Source organism: Corvus kubaryi, unplaced genomic scaffold (assembly GCF_017639235.1).
Source record: "Corvus kubaryi isolate FWS band 111438036 unplaced genomic scaffold, C.kubaryi_AGA036_p1.0 75, whole genome shotgun sequence".
NCBI classification, from domain to species: Eukaryota; Metazoa; Chordata; class Aves; order Passeriformes; family Corvidae; genus Corvus; species Corvus kubaryi.
The window spans coordinates 379,716-399,568 of NW_024582062.1; the positions used below are offsets into that span (position 1 = coordinate 379,716).

At 48.2% G+C, this 19,853-nt stretch overlaps 1 protein-coding gene across 1 annotated transcript in view; it reads right to left on the reverse strand.

The window, feature by feature from the left end:
- Window positions 1-6,624: 6,624 nt before the first annotated feature.
- Window positions 6,625-19,853, reverse strand: part of LOC121675734 (F-box only protein 2-like) — a 37,890-nt gene continuing 24,661 nt past the window's right edge. The window contains exons 6-7 of the mRNA XM_042051408.1: window positions 8,109-8,142; window positions 6,625-6,913 (exon numbers count right to left, since the gene is read on the reverse strand). Of these exons, the coding sequence (XP_041907342.1) occupies window positions 6,831-6,913; window positions 8,109-8,142 (117 nt within the window). The 3' untranslated portion in view covers window positions 6,625-6,830. The remainder of the gene's footprint in view (window positions 6,914-8,108; window positions 8,143-19,853) is intronic.

Sequence of the window (19,853 nt, forward strand, 5' to 3'; positions counted from 1 at the left end):
TGAGACACTGTTGGTCAGAATTTAGTGTATTCCCTGTATGTGGCCAGTGTGCTGTCTGCATATGGGGTGGTTATGACCTGTCCAACTGCATCTTAGTTCTGGTAGAAATGCTGTTCGGGCTGGGGTTGATTTGTACTTGGAGGCGGAACACAGTTCCGCAGAGTTAGTAGCTGTTCTGCAGTGGTGGATCTCCTGCCAAGCCGGTGAAGTCTATGGAAACTTGAGACGACAGGAGGCTCTGGAGTGTGAGGGTGTCCAGGAAACCACACTTCTCCATCTCCAGTCAGAGCCAAAGGGGTTTGAGGCATTGAGATTGTCCCCGCAAGGACATGTAGCTTCCCTTGTTATGTCATCTGGGTAGGGAGCTGTTGCTTGCTTCACTTCATCAGTGGTATTTCCCTCAGACTTGGGGCTGCCTCTGTGAGGCTCAGTCCAGACCCTATTCCCCATGCTGTCACTGTGCACTGTTCCCTTGGCTGCTGTGGGAAGAGATCACTCTTCGTTGCTCCAGTGGAGCTGAAATGCTGCCAGCTCCTCCTGGGCCTGGAGCAGCAGTTGCTGACAGCTCTGTCTTTCACAAGAGCCCTTTCTTCTCAGCAGGGCAGATTGAAAACACATGACCCCCTCTGCTGGCAGTCATCTCCCATTGAAATATAATTTCAAGCCAATACAAAATTCATTCACATTATCACTGTGAAATGAAAAGGCAAGGGGTTTCCTTGCTTTTCCCATTAAGAATAAATCTGCCCTCTGAGACAGCCTGCTTACAGCCTTAAATGAGCCTCCCTGTCTGAAGTAGGATCACTACCTGCTCTGCAGGATGAGTCATGCTTGCTGAGCACCCTCTTGTCATACTGTTCCTCCTGCTTGTAGGGCTGCTTGATGCCATGAAGATTTTTGCCTTTTCTTTTATACCCCTGTTATACCTTTTTACAGCTTCTGTATTCCTAGTGCTTTTTGCCTACATTCTTGGACTTGTTTGTTAAGCTAAGAGACTAAACATTTTAGAAGCTTCGTAGCTAGGGATCAGTGTGCCCCAGACCCCAAGGTCCTCTCCAGAACATATTCTGTAAACCAAGATAGAACCATCCAGGGGAAGATTCCTTGGGGAGGGGGGGCTCACTTGAGCCTCTCACTGGGGAATCTTTGATAGATATGCTAATTAGTAAAGCCTATAATGTTATACCCAATGTTGGGGGGAGGGGGAGAAGAAAGACAGAGACACAGGGAAAGACTTGGTGGGGTACATCTCGATGCATATGACCTGGACGTGTACACCTAAGGATCCTTAAAAATAAATACCAAGGTAAAATCCCTTTTCCCCTTCTAACCGTGTATGCCTCTTGATTTTAAGGGAAAAGGCATCATGCTGGGACTCCCTCCCTGGGACTGGCAGTATTTCAGCCCTGCTGCTGACACTGGGTGTTTTGTCTGGCTGGGGCAGGCAGATGGTGCCAGGACATAGTGTTGAGACTACCTGAAACTTCAGAAAGAATTTTTGTTGTTGTTGTTTTAGTGAAGAAGGTTATTCTGCTAATTTAATTCAGGGCTCTCAAGGCTATGGGTTGAACTAATCTGTATGTTAGCTGAGGCAGAGACAGCCGGTGGTATGGGGTCTGACATAGGAGCACTTGCATGGGACAAGCTGCAAGACAGTAAAACACTTCTCATCCCTCAGGAGGCCCTGAGCAAAGAGGGTGATGCTGTGGAGCCTTCCTTGGGTCAAGGCTCGGAGGTATTATGATTTGGTCTGGGCTGGCACAGGCAGTTCTGTCAGTTTCACTGTTCAGTGTTCACCATGAAATGCAGAGCCTGCTTGGGTTGACTTTGATGGGTTCTTGTGATATGAAGGGCTTACACTCGAGACAACCAGAGATTGTCTAAATGGCCTCTTCCCTGCCTCACCTGTGCTGGATGGAGGCTCTGCAGAGCTTGGTGTGCAGCAAACTGACAGTCAGCAACTGGCTCTGCAATCTGTGCCTGCCCAGGGCATATCCTGAGGGAGCAGCCCAGTGCTTAGCCCAGGTTTTTTGGGTATGCTAACAAGCACAAGCCACTTTGTGCTTACACTCATATAACATTGTTGAAGGAAACCACTCCCCTTGCTGAGGTGATTTTCCAAGCATGGTCAGTAGGGATGGCCAGCCCTTATCTCCTCCTATCCTAACAGTGAGCTGAAGTTTCACAAGTCTGAAAGCTGCTTATTATCTGTGCTCCTTGGCATTGCCAGGAGAACAAAGGCCTTGTGGTCAGTAAAGTTGTTTCATCTTTGCTCTATGCTATGTTCTCCCTTTAAAGCAGTTCCCTGAGACTGGAAATTACCTGGTCACTGATTATATGGGCTATACAAATTTTCCCTTCTTTGCTAGCACTCAAAGATTCTGTCACAGCCAATCCCGGCAAGAGGCAGAGGGTACTTGTAGGTAACTGGTAGAACTGGAAGAAATGGGGATCTGGGCATGCAACATGTGATGAGATAATCTTCATCCTGTGCTCAGGTCAGAGCTGGAGGAGACAAAGGAGCAAAGGGCTCTGCTCAGCAAACTGCTGGGTAAAAGCAGTGTACATTTTGCTGCCTATGGAAACTGGATAATATCCTGAGCTGGCACTGCTCGGCTGTAAAACACTCTTCTTTGACTTAGCCTGGATTATGAAGGAGGGTGATGCATGTTTATATACCAGCTGTGCTGCTGACCTAGTAACTAGGAAGTAGGGGTTTTGTTTGGGGGGGGGGTTTGTTGGTTGGTTGGTTGGTTGGTTGGGGTTTTGTTGTGGTTAAAGGATGGAATTGGTCCAGTTTGGGCTGTACAAAGCAGCTTTTTAAAGCTGGTCCTGCTGTGTGAGTTGAAAAAGTGTTGAAATAAAAAGAAACAACAGCACCTTCATAAAGAGGAGATCTTGAAGACTTTATCCTAATCATATGGATGCTTTCTGCATTAAAGCATTACCATAATGAAAATGTATTAAAGGCTTTTCTGGAAAAGCCATTCAAACAGATTAGTGCATCTATCTGCACCATATAAAAGTCCTTTTAGTAGGACTGCCCATAATTCCAGCTGCCACAAACAAGAGACTCCTGAAATGCCCTGTGAGCAGCCATTAAAACTGGGGAAGACTCAGCCACATGATCTTGTTTTGATTGGTTTCAGTGCGAAAAGTACTTTGACCTTTGGGCTGTCATTGCTGGGGAACCTCTGCCTAGAGGAATTAATGAACCCTCATTACACCAAGATAATAGTCACCTCATTTTCCAGCCAGCTGTGGGGAGGAGGATGAGGGCAGGGCTATGGGATGTGCTGTATCATGTGGCTTTCCCTTGGTTCCCTGACCTGTCCCCACCTCCCTGAACACAAATGTGAGCTGGTCAGACAAAGGCTGATGTGACTCAGGGCCTGAGAGGGGCAAGCTCCAGCAAAGCTGGGGAAAAGGAGCTTGCAGAGATCCACATAGAATCAGGGACACTAGTCAAGGTGGGATGAGAAACTTTGGAGCTGTAACAATCAGAACATGATTTTTCACTGGAACAACTTTGATGTCTATCCACATCCCCACCTCTAACAAATACCTGTGTTTTCTAAAAATAACCTCCTCCCCCACCTCTGAGACTTTGGCTTAGGTGAAGTTACATTTTCACATGAAAAATATGATGAGGAGAAATATCTTGCCGCATTGGCCATGGTTTCTTCCTCATCCCCAATGAAGTAATGGAGATAAAAGGACAGATGCACAGGGCTAAAGGAGCTGGGGAGTATATGAGAGACCAGAGGCAGGATTATATTAGCATGAATGCATTTGAGTTTCTGTCCTAGTAACAATGCAGACACCAATCCCCAGATCCTTGTTTTGATCCTTTTGAGCTGGGAATATAAAAGGAGTGCTCTTCTATATTCAACAGATGCATCTGAAGAAGGAACAAAGGGGAGAGAAAGTGCCAGATCCTTTAAGTTCTTTGAGAAACTTATTTTAAGGGGGGAGGGGGAAGGAAATTAGCAGGGTTTAAAAATACAAGAAAGAGAGGGAGGGGAGGAAAATCATAATTTTAACCTGTAACTGTCCTCTCTGCTCCTTTCCTTTGCTGAAGCCCCAGGTTGTGTGTCAGATAAAAGTATTTGGGATGATATCTGTCTCTCCATTGTTTAACAGATGTTTATGCCATCTGAAAAATATACATTTCATTCCCAAGCAAATCGCCATGGCTTTTGATGAGTGAAGAGGGGCAACTGTGTTTGGGGGCATCTGTGATCTTGTGATAATAGCTGCTGGTTTAGCAGTGAGACTACATTTTTCTTCAGTGGTTTGACTGTATATATAAATTATAGTCCAGTTTTCTCCATCAAGATTTGTTGGGGAATTCTGTTTTTGTTTATCCATTCTTTTAATGATGGGGTAGGAGGGTGAGTAGCTTTTATAGTACATGCAGCTATGGAAGTGGACACTTAGCAGCAACAAGGTTTGCAAGGGGTCGGATTGTTTTAACAGAGATGCAAATTACTGTTGTTCTTGTATTGAATCCCAGAGCGGGTGGAATCCTTTCTTCCTCAAGAGAAAATGCCAAGAAAAGTCACATCATGGCTTTACTATTACTGCAGAGCACTGAGCAGTGACTGTAAAATGCTGCTGCATTTTATTTGTTTCCATTTACAGTCAATTGGCTGACCTGCACTCTCCAGGAACAGCCATGGGATTAGAATTTAATGAGTCGGTGGCAGGGAGGAGAGAGACAGGTGTCTGTCTCCTCTAAGCATGGGTGAAAGGCCCATTTATGTGTCTTATGAATTATGTTAAAATCGATGGCACTAGATAACATCCAAAGTACACTGGCATTTAAAAGTGTTCTGTGGCTGTTAATGGTCACCCAGACAGGCACCTTGTAGGCCCTCTGGGGCTGATGCATGTGCTCTGAGGGCTCAGTCCCAGTGGGCAGCTGGTGTCCTGGCACAGGTGGGAGGAAGCTGCTTAGGTTTGTCCTGTTTCTGTACCAAAACAGCTTGTGCATATACAGTGATCTGCTGTGGAGTGATTCCAGAGGGACTATTCCAAGGGCAGAAGGCACTGCCACAGACATATCATGTGGTTTATGCCTGTGACAGCTTCATTTGTGAAGTGTGGAGCTGTGCATTACTTCCAGGCTGCCTCTGTTTGGGGAAAAAGCACCAGGTACCAGTCCTTCAGAGGCAATTCACTTTCACAGGACATCCTGCATAGGCACAGTGCCAGGCTGAGGGCTCAGAGCACCCCCATCTCATCCTTGCTAGAACCAGCCTTGTAAGGACCTGCACAGCCCAGATCTGAGAGTGATCCCCTTGGTACAGCTGCTTTGTAACATAAAATAAAAATAAGCCATTTTCTATATGTAGAAGCCTGCAAGGTAATTAATATCCTAGCCATTAAATTCCACTGCAGTATATTCAGTGTTAATAAGCTAGCTAAGAGCTCTGCTTGAAATTAATAAGTTGCAAATGACCTAAGGGCCACTGCTTCGTGCTTGCTTTTTTCCCTGTGTACCCACCCAAAATTACAGAATTTAAATAGAAAGACAATTTTCATTTATGAGCTAGTACCATTATTCATAACTGGAGAGTTTTAAGGAATAAAAAGCCTTTCTGGTTAATTAGAAACTTCTGCATCTCAGGGAAACTAGGAAGGGAATAAAATCTGGGTTTGACTGAGGTGCACAAATATAAAGCACAAATCAAATGGAAGGGTAATGTAATTTCTGCAGAATTTTTAAATGCGTGATCCTAGGGGTCCAGTTGTCTGTGCAGAGAATATGAAGCACGCCAGAGGTACAGTTGCCACATTTCCAGAGTATTTCCCCAACTCCTGGCTGCTTTCAGGAGAGGAAGATGAGGGATGTGCTCCAAGGAGGAAAGGGGGAGAGGAACAGTCTGATCAGTTTCTGATCTGAAAGATCAAGTCCCTTTTGCTCATCCAGCCATGCAGCTCTGGAGCTCTCCTGGCACTGACCTGCTTGGTTTGCCTTTAGCTGAGCTGCTTGGGAGACATGAGAGAGGTGCTCAAAAGGAACAGGAGCAGAACTGGGCAATTGCCCTTGCAGTCACAAAGCTGAGATGACTGGGACAAAATCTCCTCTCCCCTTCAAAAAAGGGGCCATGGTGGGAGAAACTTGGAATGCTTTTATGTATAACTGGCTTTTTTTCTTGCTCACAGAATGGTCAGTCTGCTGTCACCTAACAGCAGCAGAATCTCCAATAAAAACAAATTAGGACAAGAAGACCTAGAAGTATAGCAGTGCTCTGCTAATTATATGGCTTGTTTAGCAGGAGAGCTGGACTGTGGTTTTGTTCCTGTCTTTTCTAAGAGAAGGTGGCATTGCTCAGAGATGCTGAGGAAAGGGAGAGAACAGCCTTGGAAACTCGGGTTATTTGTATCTGTCTTGGTTTGAAAGACAGGTGCCTGCCAAGGAAGGCAGGAACTTCCTTTAGAATGGAGAATATGACCCCCCCTCCCACCAAATTATTATAACTTTGAAATTAAGGGGGGTTTTAGGCAAAGATATGAGAAAAGGAGTAACAGTTCTTTACTAGTATGTATGTGTGTAACAAGGCAAACAAACAACAATGGTAACAACAATTGCAAACAAGAACAGCAAACCCGATAAACCGTTTCTTCTCACTCCTTGAATGATTTCCCCTCGGTGCAGTTCCGGTCACGGCCGGCAGGGGCGCTGCTGGCTCCCAGCCGGGCAGGGCAGGTGCGGTGATTCCCCCCCGGCTGCAGGGGGTGCTGTGGCGTGAGTTCGGCTGTCTCTGTCTCCACATGGCAATGGCGGACGCAGCCGGCAGGAAGGGATGGAAAAGGGGCTTCCTTTACCAACCCGCAGTGGCAGCCGATCCCAGTGCCCCCTCTGGATAGTGAAAGGAGCTGTAGCAGGGACCTCGGAAGCAGCAAGCTGGAACGGCAGGGACAAGCAAAATCCCAGAGTGGTAAATGAGATGCATCAGAAACTCCACAGCTGTAGCTGGAACAGTGGGGCATCCCAGCAGGCAGGGGGTGTGGGGCTACAGTGTAGCAAAAAACTTGAAGCAGTAGCAGAGACACAGTGGGGCTGGGCAGTGGCAGCCCGTCTCCTGGACATGGCAGGGTGAGGCTCCGTTGGAGAGGGAAAGGGCTTGGGGTCCTGGGGTTTCCCCTGAGGCACCCGAGCAGATGGTGAAAGTCTTTTCTTAGTAAGATAGGGTGTTAATAAGGTCCCCGTTCAGTGGTTGCTCTCACAAGCAAAAGCTCACCCCACGGCAGAAGAAACAGGACTGGGCTGGGCTCTAGAGGCAGCAGCAAATTCCACCCCCCAGGCAGCAGCTCCGACCGTCTTATTCCAAAGCCAAGAGCCAGAGAGAGGTAGGAGCTGCACCCAGTTCTTTTTCCCCAGCCCAGTTCTCACAGTATCTCTGCCCTTCCCAGAGAAAACCCCAGGTAAAAAGAGAGAGTAGCCAGCTGCACCCCTCCCCTGAGCTGTGGCCACTCCTTTTGTCTCTCTTAAGTACCCGATCATTATTGTTTCTTAGCAACACATATGGGAGAAAATTCTTTGAGGGAAAGAAACAAAAGGAAAACACCTAATTTTCAACAGTATTCCTTATATGTGTGTGGATTGCCTCTGTGCCAAGATACCGGCATGACTCCTGTTTTCCTGTTTTTTAAGCAGTTCTTTCCACACTCTGGAAACTGGGTGCTTCTACTGTGCCGCTGTGTCCAGAAGCATCACTAATGTGTACAATGTCCCTGTAGCTCCAGATGCTCATCTTTTCTTCCATCCCCACTCTATCTCTTAGGCGCAATTAGGGAAGAGCTTCTAAATTCATAATTGTGGACCTTCTCAAACCTAGATTAGTTCCTCCAGTCTATCAGATGAATACATATTTATAAGTGTTCTTAAAAATGCACTATCCTTCACTCGATGAGGTGTAATGAATGCATCATGTAAATACATGCTCGGGTGCAGAATGGAAAAATCCTTAGGGTATTTTTTAGGATTAATAGAAAGATGTTCTTTGAATAGCTTGGCTTTTTTCAAAAGTGATAATAAAAGTGAATTAACTATATACAGTGCACAGTAGTAAGTTAAAAGAGCTTAAGGAATAACTCACCTATGCTGCTGAGATCAGACTCTGAAGAGTGCACCTTCCCATTATAAAACAAAAAAAAAATCAGTTATTGATACAAGAAATTGTGTTTGGCATATATGAATCTGAAATTTCTTGTTATCTAGTCCATTTTCTGCTATAGTAAGACTTAACCATTTTTGCATTTCTAGTTTTCTATGGAACATGTAGTAAAGACTTTCTGAGGATGCTGAGCTAGTAGAAGTTTTCCCAGTGCTCTGAGTAGGGACATGAATACCTGATGCTAGAGTCTTCTGTGTCTCAGGTAATGCTTGAGGCATGGCAGGTAAAGCTAGGTGTGTTCAGGAGCCTGCTGACCAGCAGAGACGATTTGGTGGTGGCAGGGTGAGAGGAGCAATGTCATCTGGCGCATGGTAGCAGCTGTGGCCTGGTGTCCTAGGTTACAGTGCAAGATGAAACCAAAAGCATGTATTCTATTATCATCTTCACAAGCTGTTAAAGCAGGTGGAGCAGTGCTCGTTATCTCCTACCATGACTCATCCCTGATAACTCCCTCCGGGAGCTATCTCTGTTTAATGGACAATCAAGGACCCACCACATGACTCAGAGAATTACATCAGCCCATTCGGAGATGCTCCGCCCGGGGCAAGGAGCCAAGCATTCCCACCTGGATACAATCTGGGGTTTGGAACAGCACGAGCGGCTTTTACCATGGGACTACCAGAGGACATGAGCTACACCACTGGACCTTCAGGTGAAGACCAGACCCTGTTCTACAGGATCACCGCTTCAACAGGACCACTTCATCTGGACTGCTACCACCACCCTGACTAGCAGGATGTCAGGTTGTATCCTGACTCTGTCAGTGTTCTTGTACTATTACATTTATTTTAAGATTCCTATTAAATTATAATTCTGACTTGAGATCTCCCACTGGTTTGTTTTCAAACTAGCACACCTGGTGGGGCTAAAGGAGGATATGTGAATCCAGAGTATGTTTACTCGTCTGAGCTCCACAAGTCACGTACTGTGTGACTGGGGGGAAACCGCTACTTCTCTGTGCCTTAGTTTCTCTGGTAGAAATCCAGGTCCGTGAACTACACAGGGAATATTGGCTGTGGAATTGCTGAGTCTTACTGGGCTCTGATGAGTGCACTCTTGGCAACATTTTAGACCTCCCTGGGTCTGATGTGATTCGGTGTTGTTTCTGTCTTTGGAGAAGGTGGTACTTGAGAGGGCTGAGGCTGTGGAGGAGAGTTTATAGTGATTGCTGCAAAGCGGGGCTTGCAGTGAGGGTTGGGGTTTGTGACTGTTCCGCTGGTCAGTAAGATTTTTCTTTCTTCCTCCATGTGAGCACTTCTGAGCTCTGCTGTGGGAGACGACAGTGGATGAGTCACCTCTGTCCTAAGGCAGGTGTTGGGTCTGGTCTGATTGGGAGCAGGCTGAGGAGAAAGCTCTGGGGAGATGTCATTGCAGCCTTCCAGGACTTAAAAATGGCTTATAAAAAAGGAGGGAGAGTGGCTTTATGTTGGGGTGGCTCAGCCCACTCATGAGCTGAAATTGTTAAATGCCACTCAAGCCAGAGCCATCCATTGGGTGGATTTCCCCGCCCAAGACAGTGGGTCAGAGGGTGGATCATGGGACGGCTCGGAGGTCTAAGCCAGATTCCCCTGGGTGGTTCCCGGGCCCAAGTTACCTCCCTCTGTTCTGGAAAGTTCTCTTTTGCTCGGTTGTTCATTGGTTCCCTGTTGTGACTCCTGCCTCCCTGTCTCCCTTATTGGTTCTTGTTAAATTGTATCCTCCCCCTTGGCTGTACCCCATTGGTTGCTTCCCTTTTCCCCACCTTGTTCCACCCCCCTATAAAAAGGCATGCACAACCCTCCTTGGGGCCCTTCTGGTCCCTGGACCCTCTGGCAATAAACCTGTTGGAACCCACACCAGAGGCCCCTCTCTGTTCCTTTACCTCTGGGTTGACGCCAGCCCAGACATTGGCTGCCTGTCGTGCCTCCTCTGAGGAGGAAGCAGCATGCGTGTTCAGTTTGTGCCCTGCCTTTCCACCGAAGGTGTTCCTTGAGGACATCGTGGAGGTGACGCTGCATTCCCTCTGACCGAGGCCACGCCAGAGCTCGGCCTATCGAGCCAGCTCGCGTCAGCTTTATACATGGGCAGATAGTGATAGGACAAGGAGGAACGCTTTTAAACTAAAATAGGAGAGCTTTAGATTAGATGTTAGGAAGAAGTTCTTTACTCAGAGCAGGGTACAGGCCCTGGCACAGGTTTCCCAGAGAAGTTGTGGTTGCCCCATCCCTGGAAATGTTCATGACCAGGTTGAAAGGGGCCCTGAGCAACCTGATCTAGTGGAAGATGTCCCTGGCCATGGCAGGGAGGTTGGAACTAGATGGTCTTTAAGGGCTCTTCCAGCCCAGGCCTTTCTATCATTTTGATTTGTGCGCCCATCATTGTCACACAAAGTGGTGCTGACTCATGGGTAGCCTTAGACAACCATGTCTGTTTTCTTTCCTTGTACTGCAATTTCTCTGTCTGCAGAATCAGCTTTTATTACAGTTTTGAGTATTTAGTTTAGCATTTTTCTACTCACAAATATATAGTAGTGAATCTTAAAATAACACCAGGGCATGTCTCTGGGACATACCTGTGATTACAGTTAATCAGGGCTGTAAGTGCTTCATTGGACTGATGCCAGGGCACTCAAGCACACTCAGAGTCAAGCTTGCCTCTCAAATCCTTCTGCTGTGAGGCAGAAGAACACGCTTCCTCCAGGTTACTGTGTGCCAGGGAAGGGAAAATTCAGTATTACAACTGGAAGTGAGCTTTCCTCATCTCAGGTTAAGAAAACTTGCAGACTCTCATCCTGCTCCTAATTAATAGAATCTATTCTACTTTCATTGCATGAAACCTAACTCCTTAGAAAGGAGAAGACAATTATTTTGGAGCATTAACAACTTTCCTAATTTAATGTTGCATGGAATAGCTGATGCAGAAAGAAACCTGAGATTTTATGTCTACAACTCTCCAAAGTCTGCCTACCCAAAGGGAAAAGGCTTTTTTACCTAGGACAAGGGGAGGAATGAGTCAAGAAATAGATAAAGGGCAAAACATTTTTCTTCTATGTCTCTTTTCCCACAGATTCATTAATTCCTATGTGCCAGAAGACAGCAGTTGGTCCTTGTCATACTAGCAGGGGGAAAATTGTACCCTCAGCCCAGATATTTGCAGGTGAATCCTGTGCATGTGGTAGCCTTTGATGCTGAGTTACCTCTATGCCATGATGTAATTTACTACAAACCTAGAGATGCTACAGACAAAAAGTTGTGCATACCTTAGGGAAACTTTGCATGTTCTAGTCCAGACTGAGCTTGTGTGAGTAGTCCTCTCATGTAATCCATGAGGAATTGGGTAGGTGCTGCACGTTACCAGTTGCCACTAGCCATAGGTCCCAGAGGCTTAAAAATAAAAAAACCTGGTGACCTACCCAAGCATGGGACTGCTGGTCAGAACAGAAATCAGTGTGCAGAGTACCTCCTTTCTTGCTGGCATACTTTTTCTCCTAAACAATATACCTGTCTGTTGGTTCTCTGTTTTAAGCCAGCTTGATGGTGCTGTGGTTCTCCTACAAGGCTCTGATACTCCCCTGCTGAGCTCTGATACAGAGAATTACTATTAAATGCCTTTCTAAACTTTGATTGATTGTAAGCACTTGTGGGACTGTGTATTTGGGATGCTAAAGCTGAGGCACTGCTAGGTAGAGATGTTCCAGCTGTTCAGGTGTGGCCTTTCCAAGGGCCCTGTGCCTATTTTGGTGAGACTGGGGTGCAAAGCACCTGTAGAGGGTCCAATCCCTGCCCACCTTGTGCTCCTGGGAAACTGCCAAGACTGTCACTGGGGATTGGCATGTTGCTGATGGCTAAGATCAGCTCCTTGGCACTGACTGCCAGCAGATCCTTCCCCACTGATCTCTTTTCTCCTGTAGTGTCCTTTTACGTTTTTCTTTAAACCATTTCTAATGTTACAGCCTAAAGATATTGTTTAACGCAGTACTTGTGCTCGAGGCACGAGCTCTGGCGAGCCCCTGGTCAGAGAGGGTCCAGCTGCGTTCTTCTGTGTGTCGCTGAAGCGACTTCGGCATCAGAAAAAGTGCTGCTGACTGAGCTAGCTAGCTGGCATCTTTGCAGAGGGAGACATGGCAAAAGCCGATGATATCGGCTCACGTTAGCTCGGAGACAAAGGAAGAGAGAGGCTGTTCTGGTCTGACGCCTAACAGGTTTATTGTTAGAAGTTTTGCAACCCGAACAAGCTCGGAAGGGATGGAATGCGATGGGATGCTCTCCCGAGGCTTGTCCTCAGTTTTATAGAGAGCTTGAAAACCCGCAGTGAAAGGGGGAAAACAACCAATGAGTTACAAGCCAGGGGGAGGATACAATTTAACAAGAACCACTGAGGGAAACCGAGAGGCGGGAGTTATAACAAAGAACCAATGAACAACCGAGTAACCGAGAATTTTCCCAGACCAGGGGAGGTGGCTTGTACCCGGGCACCGCCTGGGGGGGGGGGGTGTGGCTTAGGCTTCTGAGCCGCCCATCGACCCACCCTCTGAGTCTGCCTCTTCAGGAAACTCGATCCAGGGGATGGGCTGGGATTGATTGGCATCATGCTGCCCCAGACCCACAGTGGGCTGGGTCACAGCAACATGGGACCAGATGGAATCCATCCTAGGGGGATGAGGGAGCTGGAGGAAGAGCTCACCAAGCCACTCTCCATTATTTACCATCAGTCCTGGCTCATTGGGGAGGTCTCAGAGGACTGGAATCTGGCCAATGTGACCCCATCCACAAGAAGGGCCGGAAGGAAGATCCAGGAAATTACAGGCCTGTTAGCCTGATCTCAGTGCCTGGCAAGATTATGGAACAGATCATCCCGAGTGCCATCACATGACACCAACAGGATGGCCAGGGGATCAGATCCAGGCAGCATGGATTTAGGAGGGGCACGTCCTGCCTGACCAACCTTTTCTCCTTTTATGACCAGGCAACCTGCCTAGGGAATGAGGCAAGGGCTTTAGATGTCTACCTGGACTTCAGCAAAGCCTTTGACACAGTCTCTCACAGCATCCTCCTGGAAAAGCTCGCAGCCCATAGCTTGGACAGGTACATCTTCACTGGGTGAAGATGAACTGGCTGATAGCCAGGCCCATAGAGTGGTGGTGAATGGTGCTGCATCCAGTTGGTGGCCAGTCACTAATGGTGTCCCCCAGGGATCAGTGCTGGGCCTAGTCCTGTTTGATATCTTTACTGATGATCTGGATGAGGTTGAGTCCACAATCAGCAAATTTTCAGACAACACCAAGATGGGAGTGTGTGTCAATCTGGTGGAGGATAGAGGGGCTCTGCAGAGGGACCTGGACAGGCTGGATCCAGGGGCAGAATCCAACAGTATGAGGTTTAACAAGACCAAGTGCTGAGTCCTGCCGCCCTTTGGCCACAACAATCTCTGCAGCACTACAGGCTGGGGACAGAGCGGCTGGACAGCGGCCAGGCAGAAAGGGACCTGGGGGTACTGATGGACATGAGCTGGCTGTGCCCACATGGCCAAGAAGGCCAATGGCACATGTATCAGGAATAGTGTGGCCAGCAGGACCAGGGAAGTCATTCTACCTCTGTAATGGGCACTGTTGAGGCTGCACCTTGAGTGCTGTGTTCGATTCTGGGTCCCCCAGTTTAGGAAGGATGTTGAGGGGCTGGAGTGTGTCCAGAGAAGGGCAACAAGGCTGGTGAGGGGTCTGGAACACAAGTGCTGTGAGGAGCAGCTGAAGGAGCTGGGGTTGTTGAGCCTGGAAGGAGGGAGGCTCAGGGGAGCCCTCATCACTCTGTACAACTCCCTGACAGGAGGGGACAGCCAGCTGGGGGTCGGGCTCTGCTCCCAGGACACAGCGACAGGACAAGACACAGCCTTAAGCTGTACCAGGGGAAGTTTAGGTTGGACATTAGGAAGAAATTCTTCACAAAGGGTGACTGGGCATTGGAATGGGCTGCCCAGGGAGGTGGTGGAGTCATCGTCCCTGGAGTGTTTAAGGGGAGACTGGATGTGACACTCAGTGCCATGGTCTGGTTGACAAGGTGGTGTTGGGTCATACATTGGACTTGATGATCTCAAAGGTCTTTTCCAACCTAGCCCATTCTGTGTGAAATTACTCTCTATAGCCCCTTTCATTCCCACAGCCCAGAATGCTTTAAGCTTCCCAAGAAGTATAAATGAGGTAATTAAATGACATTGCTCCTTGGAGGTGAGAGAAGGGTATTAAGAGATCTCCTCAGACCCCAGTGAAATAGATTCACCTCTAGATGGAATTAGGAGCTGGGAGTACAACAAAACAGTTATGCAGACACATTTTGCTTCCTAAGACTCCTCTAAGTTTTGACTCAGGACTTTCTCAAACTATGGTATTTGAAATTAAGTTTCCACCATAAATACTATGAACAATTTTTGTAATGTGACTGCAGGAATTAGAACTCCTTGCTATTCTGATGGCAGGTAGGAAGCAACTTTCTAAGTCCTGGGACTTAGATCCACCACAGCTCATAGATGTTAGTAGAGCTGGTATTCTCATCCTGGCTTCATATTGTTCACTTCATTGCATGTCCCTATAGGTCAGCTCATCCCCCCACAAAGTTAAAAATCAAAGCAGTGTTCTGGATATTTAACGCAACCGGGGGCTTGTAACCACAAGCCTCGGCGTGCCCTCGGGCAGAGGGGACGCAGCGTTAGCCTCCACAGCGTCCTCGCTGGATGGCTCAGTGGAATCGGCGTGGGATGGATGCGTGCGCTGGCTCCTCCTCAGAGGAAGCACGTCGGGCAGCCGATGGATCAGGCCTGCGTTAGTCCGGAGGCAAAGAAGGCGGGAGGGGCTTCTGGTGTGAGTTCCAACAGGTTTATTTGCAGGAGGGTCCAGGGACCAGAGAAGCCTCGAGAAGAAGCGGGCTCACCCCTTTATGGGGGGGTGGAGCAAGGCAGGGAAAGGGAAAACAACCAATGGGGTACAAGCAGAGGGGAGGATACAATTTTTCAGAACAAATGGGGAAAACAGGGAGGCAGGAGTCATAACAGGGAACCAATTAATAACTACAAAAGGGAGAACTTTCTGGAACAGGGGGAGGTAATTTAGGATTGGGAGCCACCCACGGGGAGGTAACCTAGATCTCTTTTGGTCCGCCTTCTGATCCACTGTCCTGGGTGGGGAAATCCACCCAGTGGGCAGCCCTGGTTTGACTGACATTTGATGGTTTCAGCCTGAGAGCAGGCTGAGCCACCCCAACAGATATTAAAATTCACCACTACCAAAGTTGTTCACGTGTTTTTCTACACCAAGCTAGTTGCTCAGGAACATACCTCATAGGGGATAACTTCACAGTTTGCTCCTCTTCCTCCTGGCCCCCTTGTCCACTCATATCATGTCTCAGCGTACATCTGCACATGTCAGCAGGGTGTGAGGGACTGGGACACTCAGGCAGGCAGTGCCTCCCCTCCCCTCATCACCCTCTCCCCTTTCTTCTGGAACAACTGCAGGCAAATTTGGCTCACCATTTGCCACAAATCAGGGAGCCAGGACAGACAGCAGGCAATAGGGATGTTCTGGAGCCCAGCTGTGAGGGTCAGCCCAGCCCCTGTGCCATGGAAAGCATCAGCCTTTCAATGGAAATGATCAACTGTGCAAAGCAGTTTCCACAGGGAAGGGGGAAATTAATTCCTCCCTGATCCCCCTTCTGAGCTCAGCTTATCTCTGAAGCATGAGATTCAATTACCCTTATCATTATGGTAGTTTGCCTTGCTAGAAATGTTATTAGCGGTGATGAAATTATCCAGCCCTGTTTTACGCTGGAAAGAAATGCAGAAGGCTCCTCACGACAGCTACAAGCGAGCGAGTGCTCTCTTCAGCAGAAGGGGAAAGGCTCTTCTCTAGGTGCCATAGCAGCCCCTCCAAAGGAAGGACCAGGACCTTGGTCTCAATTTATGCAACACACTACTGTCACTAGCTAAGGACCACAAGCATATGATGGCCAAGTTGTCCTGAATTACACCCTCAGAGAGCTGTGACATCCAGGCCTGTTATGTAAACCCAGGTATTGACATTGCAATTCCCTTTTTGAGCTCTGGCCCAGGCGGGACATTCCCAAATTGTATTACTTGAATTGGGCTTCCTTCAGTATCACAAGTGATACTTGACCTGAAGTTGTGCTGGGCAGAGCTCCAGATGTTTCACCTGGGTATGGAGGTAACAGGAGATGCTTCTGACCTAAGGGACTGTGAGCTCTGCCACGGAGGACTGGAAACACACACATCTCAAGAAAATTCAGGCAGGGTTTCACCCATGGAGATCAGGAAGTGATCTGGAAGATGCAGCCCTGTAGCTTTGTCTTGGGTTATCTTTGTGCCCACAGGCCACTGCAATTCAGAGGGCCAGGCAACACAGGCTTTGGAGAGCAGCATTTCTCCCAGATGTACAACACAACTGGGACACTGCTTCCCTTCCTCTACTGCTCCCTGCCTTCTCTTGGGAGAGACCTGGAGGCAGGGCACTTCTCAGCACAGGCAGTCCCTAGCAACAGCAGCTCCCAGGGCCCATAAGGACATGCAAACAAAGCTCAGTGTATCACCAACCAGCACATCCAGTAACTAATAGGGAAAGCAAGGTAGAGCCAGCAGGGAGACAATTTTGAACCAAATCAGTAATTCCCACCATGTTCTTTATAGTCCTGTTAAGTTTGTTTTTAAACAGAGGTGGAATCAGCCTCAGCCTTGCTTGGAAAAAGCAAGCAGTAAACATTGAGAGCTCATGAGTGTAAGGGGATTTGGGGTGCCCTGGTAAAGTGGGAACATAGATGTGTAAAGGGATAGGAAGGACAAGTGTGGGCCTGTGTGGAGCAAAGGAGTGCAGGCAGGCAGGCATGCACACAGGTAGCTGGTCAGCCACAGGACATACAGGGTGCTCAAGTCCAGCTGTCACTCTGGAAGCAACCGAGTTGTGACTGCATGTCCATGCATGTAGGCACACAAAATGACACCTGAGAGCAGCAATATGATGAGCACCCTGTGCACAGATCTGTGCTGGGGGAGTTTAACATCCACTCAGTCTCTGGCTTCCCCCTGCCTGCTCAGCAATCCCTGAAGGGGCTTCCCATTTTTCAGCCAGCTCTAATCCCTTCTTGGTTTCTTCTCCCTTTAGAGCAAGTTTTAAATTCATCACTGTTTTTAAGGAAACACTTAAAGAACAAAGCAGAACTGATAGCTAAATTAAACCTGCTGAGAGTGCTTGTTTAATTGAAAATGCCATCTGTAATTTAAATGTCAGGGCTGGGGTGGTTATTAAAACCCTCCTTGATTACTGCACCTCATTTCAGAGTTTCAAAACAGACAAGAAAAAGCTGCAAGTGGGTCATGTAAAGCAGAATCACCAAGCAATGAATAAGCCTCCCCAACACACACCAGTGGGGCCAGGCCAGCTTGTCCTCCATGGCAAGGCTGGCTCTTGCCTCTGTCCAGCACAAGCTGTTGGGATATCATCTTCCAGCTGCAGCAGATCATCTTTTCTCTTGGAGGGTGCACAGGAGAGCCAGACAGACCAAGCAGTTCAACTCTTCCAGGCCCAGCGGGCAGGAAGCTCTTGGAACACTGGGCAGAGTAGAGTGCCCTCCAGAGGCTCAGCTGCTGACTGGAGAGGCAGCTCTGTGTCCCTGCACTGGCTCTGCCCAGCTGCCAGGCATGTGCTGTTTGCTGCCTGCTCCCCGTTCCTTCCCTCAGCAAAACCACTGGCACTCATGGGGCGCTACCCAGCTGTCCCCAGTCACTTACCCAGGGTTTTCCTGCTTCTCTATGCAGTGCTCTCTGCCCTATATCTAGCTCTTCCCAAGGCAAGAGGGAGAGCAGGTGGCTGGTGGAGTGGGAGGAAAAGGAGAAAGCTCATGCTGAGATCAAGGTCAGAGAAATCACTGCCTTGTCCTGATCCCAGCAGGCTCTGATGCAGGGGAGGGAAGAAAACAAATCAGCAGCTGCTGAGGTAGCAGCACCAAAGGCAGGCTTGCATTAAAGAAGTGCCATCCATCATTCCAAGACTACAGTTTATTAACCATGGGGCCTCAGTAAACTACAGGAGGAGCCAGAGGAGCATGCAGGCCACCATAAGCACAGGCTGCAAGCCATCCCCTTCCTGCTCTCCTGGGGCAGATGAGCTGCCAGCATCCCCCCCACTGCTTGCTGCCAGGGAGGAAACTTGTCCCAGCAGAGCTGGATTCACTGACACCCAAACTTGGGTACAACAGCACACCTGACTCCTTAGCCACTGGTCAGGCTGGGGGTGTCCTCGTGCCAGCAGGGCACCTGCATGCTATGCACCCTTTTTTGTATGGGTACTGTATGCCATGGCAAGGCTGGTTAAATTAATCAGTACTGCAGTGGGGGCACTGGGAGCCATTAATTAGTTATTAATGGTCATTGTTAGAGTTGGAGGAGATTTTAATGAGTACTTGGCCATGGGAACTAAAGCCAGGTGCCTCTTTTCATCTCCTCTACTCTCTCACTTTACCTCTAGGTTTAGTCAGTGGTTGACGTTAGGGCATGAAATCCATCACTCCTCTGACATCAGGAGCAGGGAAGAGAACAGGGATCAGTTGAACCAGTGCAGAGTTCTGTGCCCCAGCCCTGGATTCCGTGCTGCAGCAACAGAGCAGTAAAGAATTGCAGTTGATGAGGTTTTGCACACAACTCCCCCCACCCCAAACCTTGATCTTCCTGGTTGCTTTTAATTTACTCATTCGCTTCACAATGCAAAGAATGTAAAAAGAAATAATTGAGACATTAGAAAATGTATCAAGAGATGAACTAGGACAAAGGGTAATTAATATTGCCCCTCAGCTACCTCCATGAAGTCCACTGCAATTGGATGGTAAAGCAGTCTGCTTTATGTAATGAAAAAAAGGAAGAACAGACTTGCATTCCAGAAATCTCAGCCCAAATTTAAAATTACAGTAATCAAAGCCATAATGAGCTGTAACATTTCATGAAACTTTTCAACAATTGTTGCTGTGACCCAGCCCACTGTGGGTCTGGGGCAGCATGATGCCAATCAATCCCAGCCCATCCCCTGGATCGAGTTTCCTGAAGAGGCAGACTCAGAGGGTGGGTCGATGGGCGGCTCAGAAGCCTAAGCCACACCCCCCCCCCAGGCGGTGCCCGGGTACAAGCCACCTCCCCTGGTCTGGGAAAATTCTCGGTTACTCGGTTGTTCATTGGTTCTTTGTTATAACTCCCGCCTCTCGGTTTCCCTCAGTGGTTCTTGTTAAATTGTATCCTCCCCCTGGCTTGTAACTCATTGGTTGTTTTCCCCCTTTCACTGCGGGTTTTCAAGCTCTCTATAAAACTGAGGACAAGCCTCGGGAGAGCATCCCATCGCATTCCATCCCTTCCGAGCTTGTTCGGGTTGCGAAACTTCTAACAATAAACCTGTTAGGCGTCAGACCAGAACAGCCTCTCTCTTCCTTTGTCTCCGAGCTAACGTGAGCCGATATCATCGGCTTCTGCCATGTCTCCCTCTGCAAAGATGCCAGCTAGCTAGCTCAGTCAGCAGCACTTTTTCTGATGCCGAAGTCGCTTCAGCGACACACAGAAGAACGCAGCTGGACCCTCTCTGACCTGGGGCACACCAGAGCTCGTGCCACGAGCACAAGTACTGCGTTAGTCCCACAGATTTGTGAGCATCTA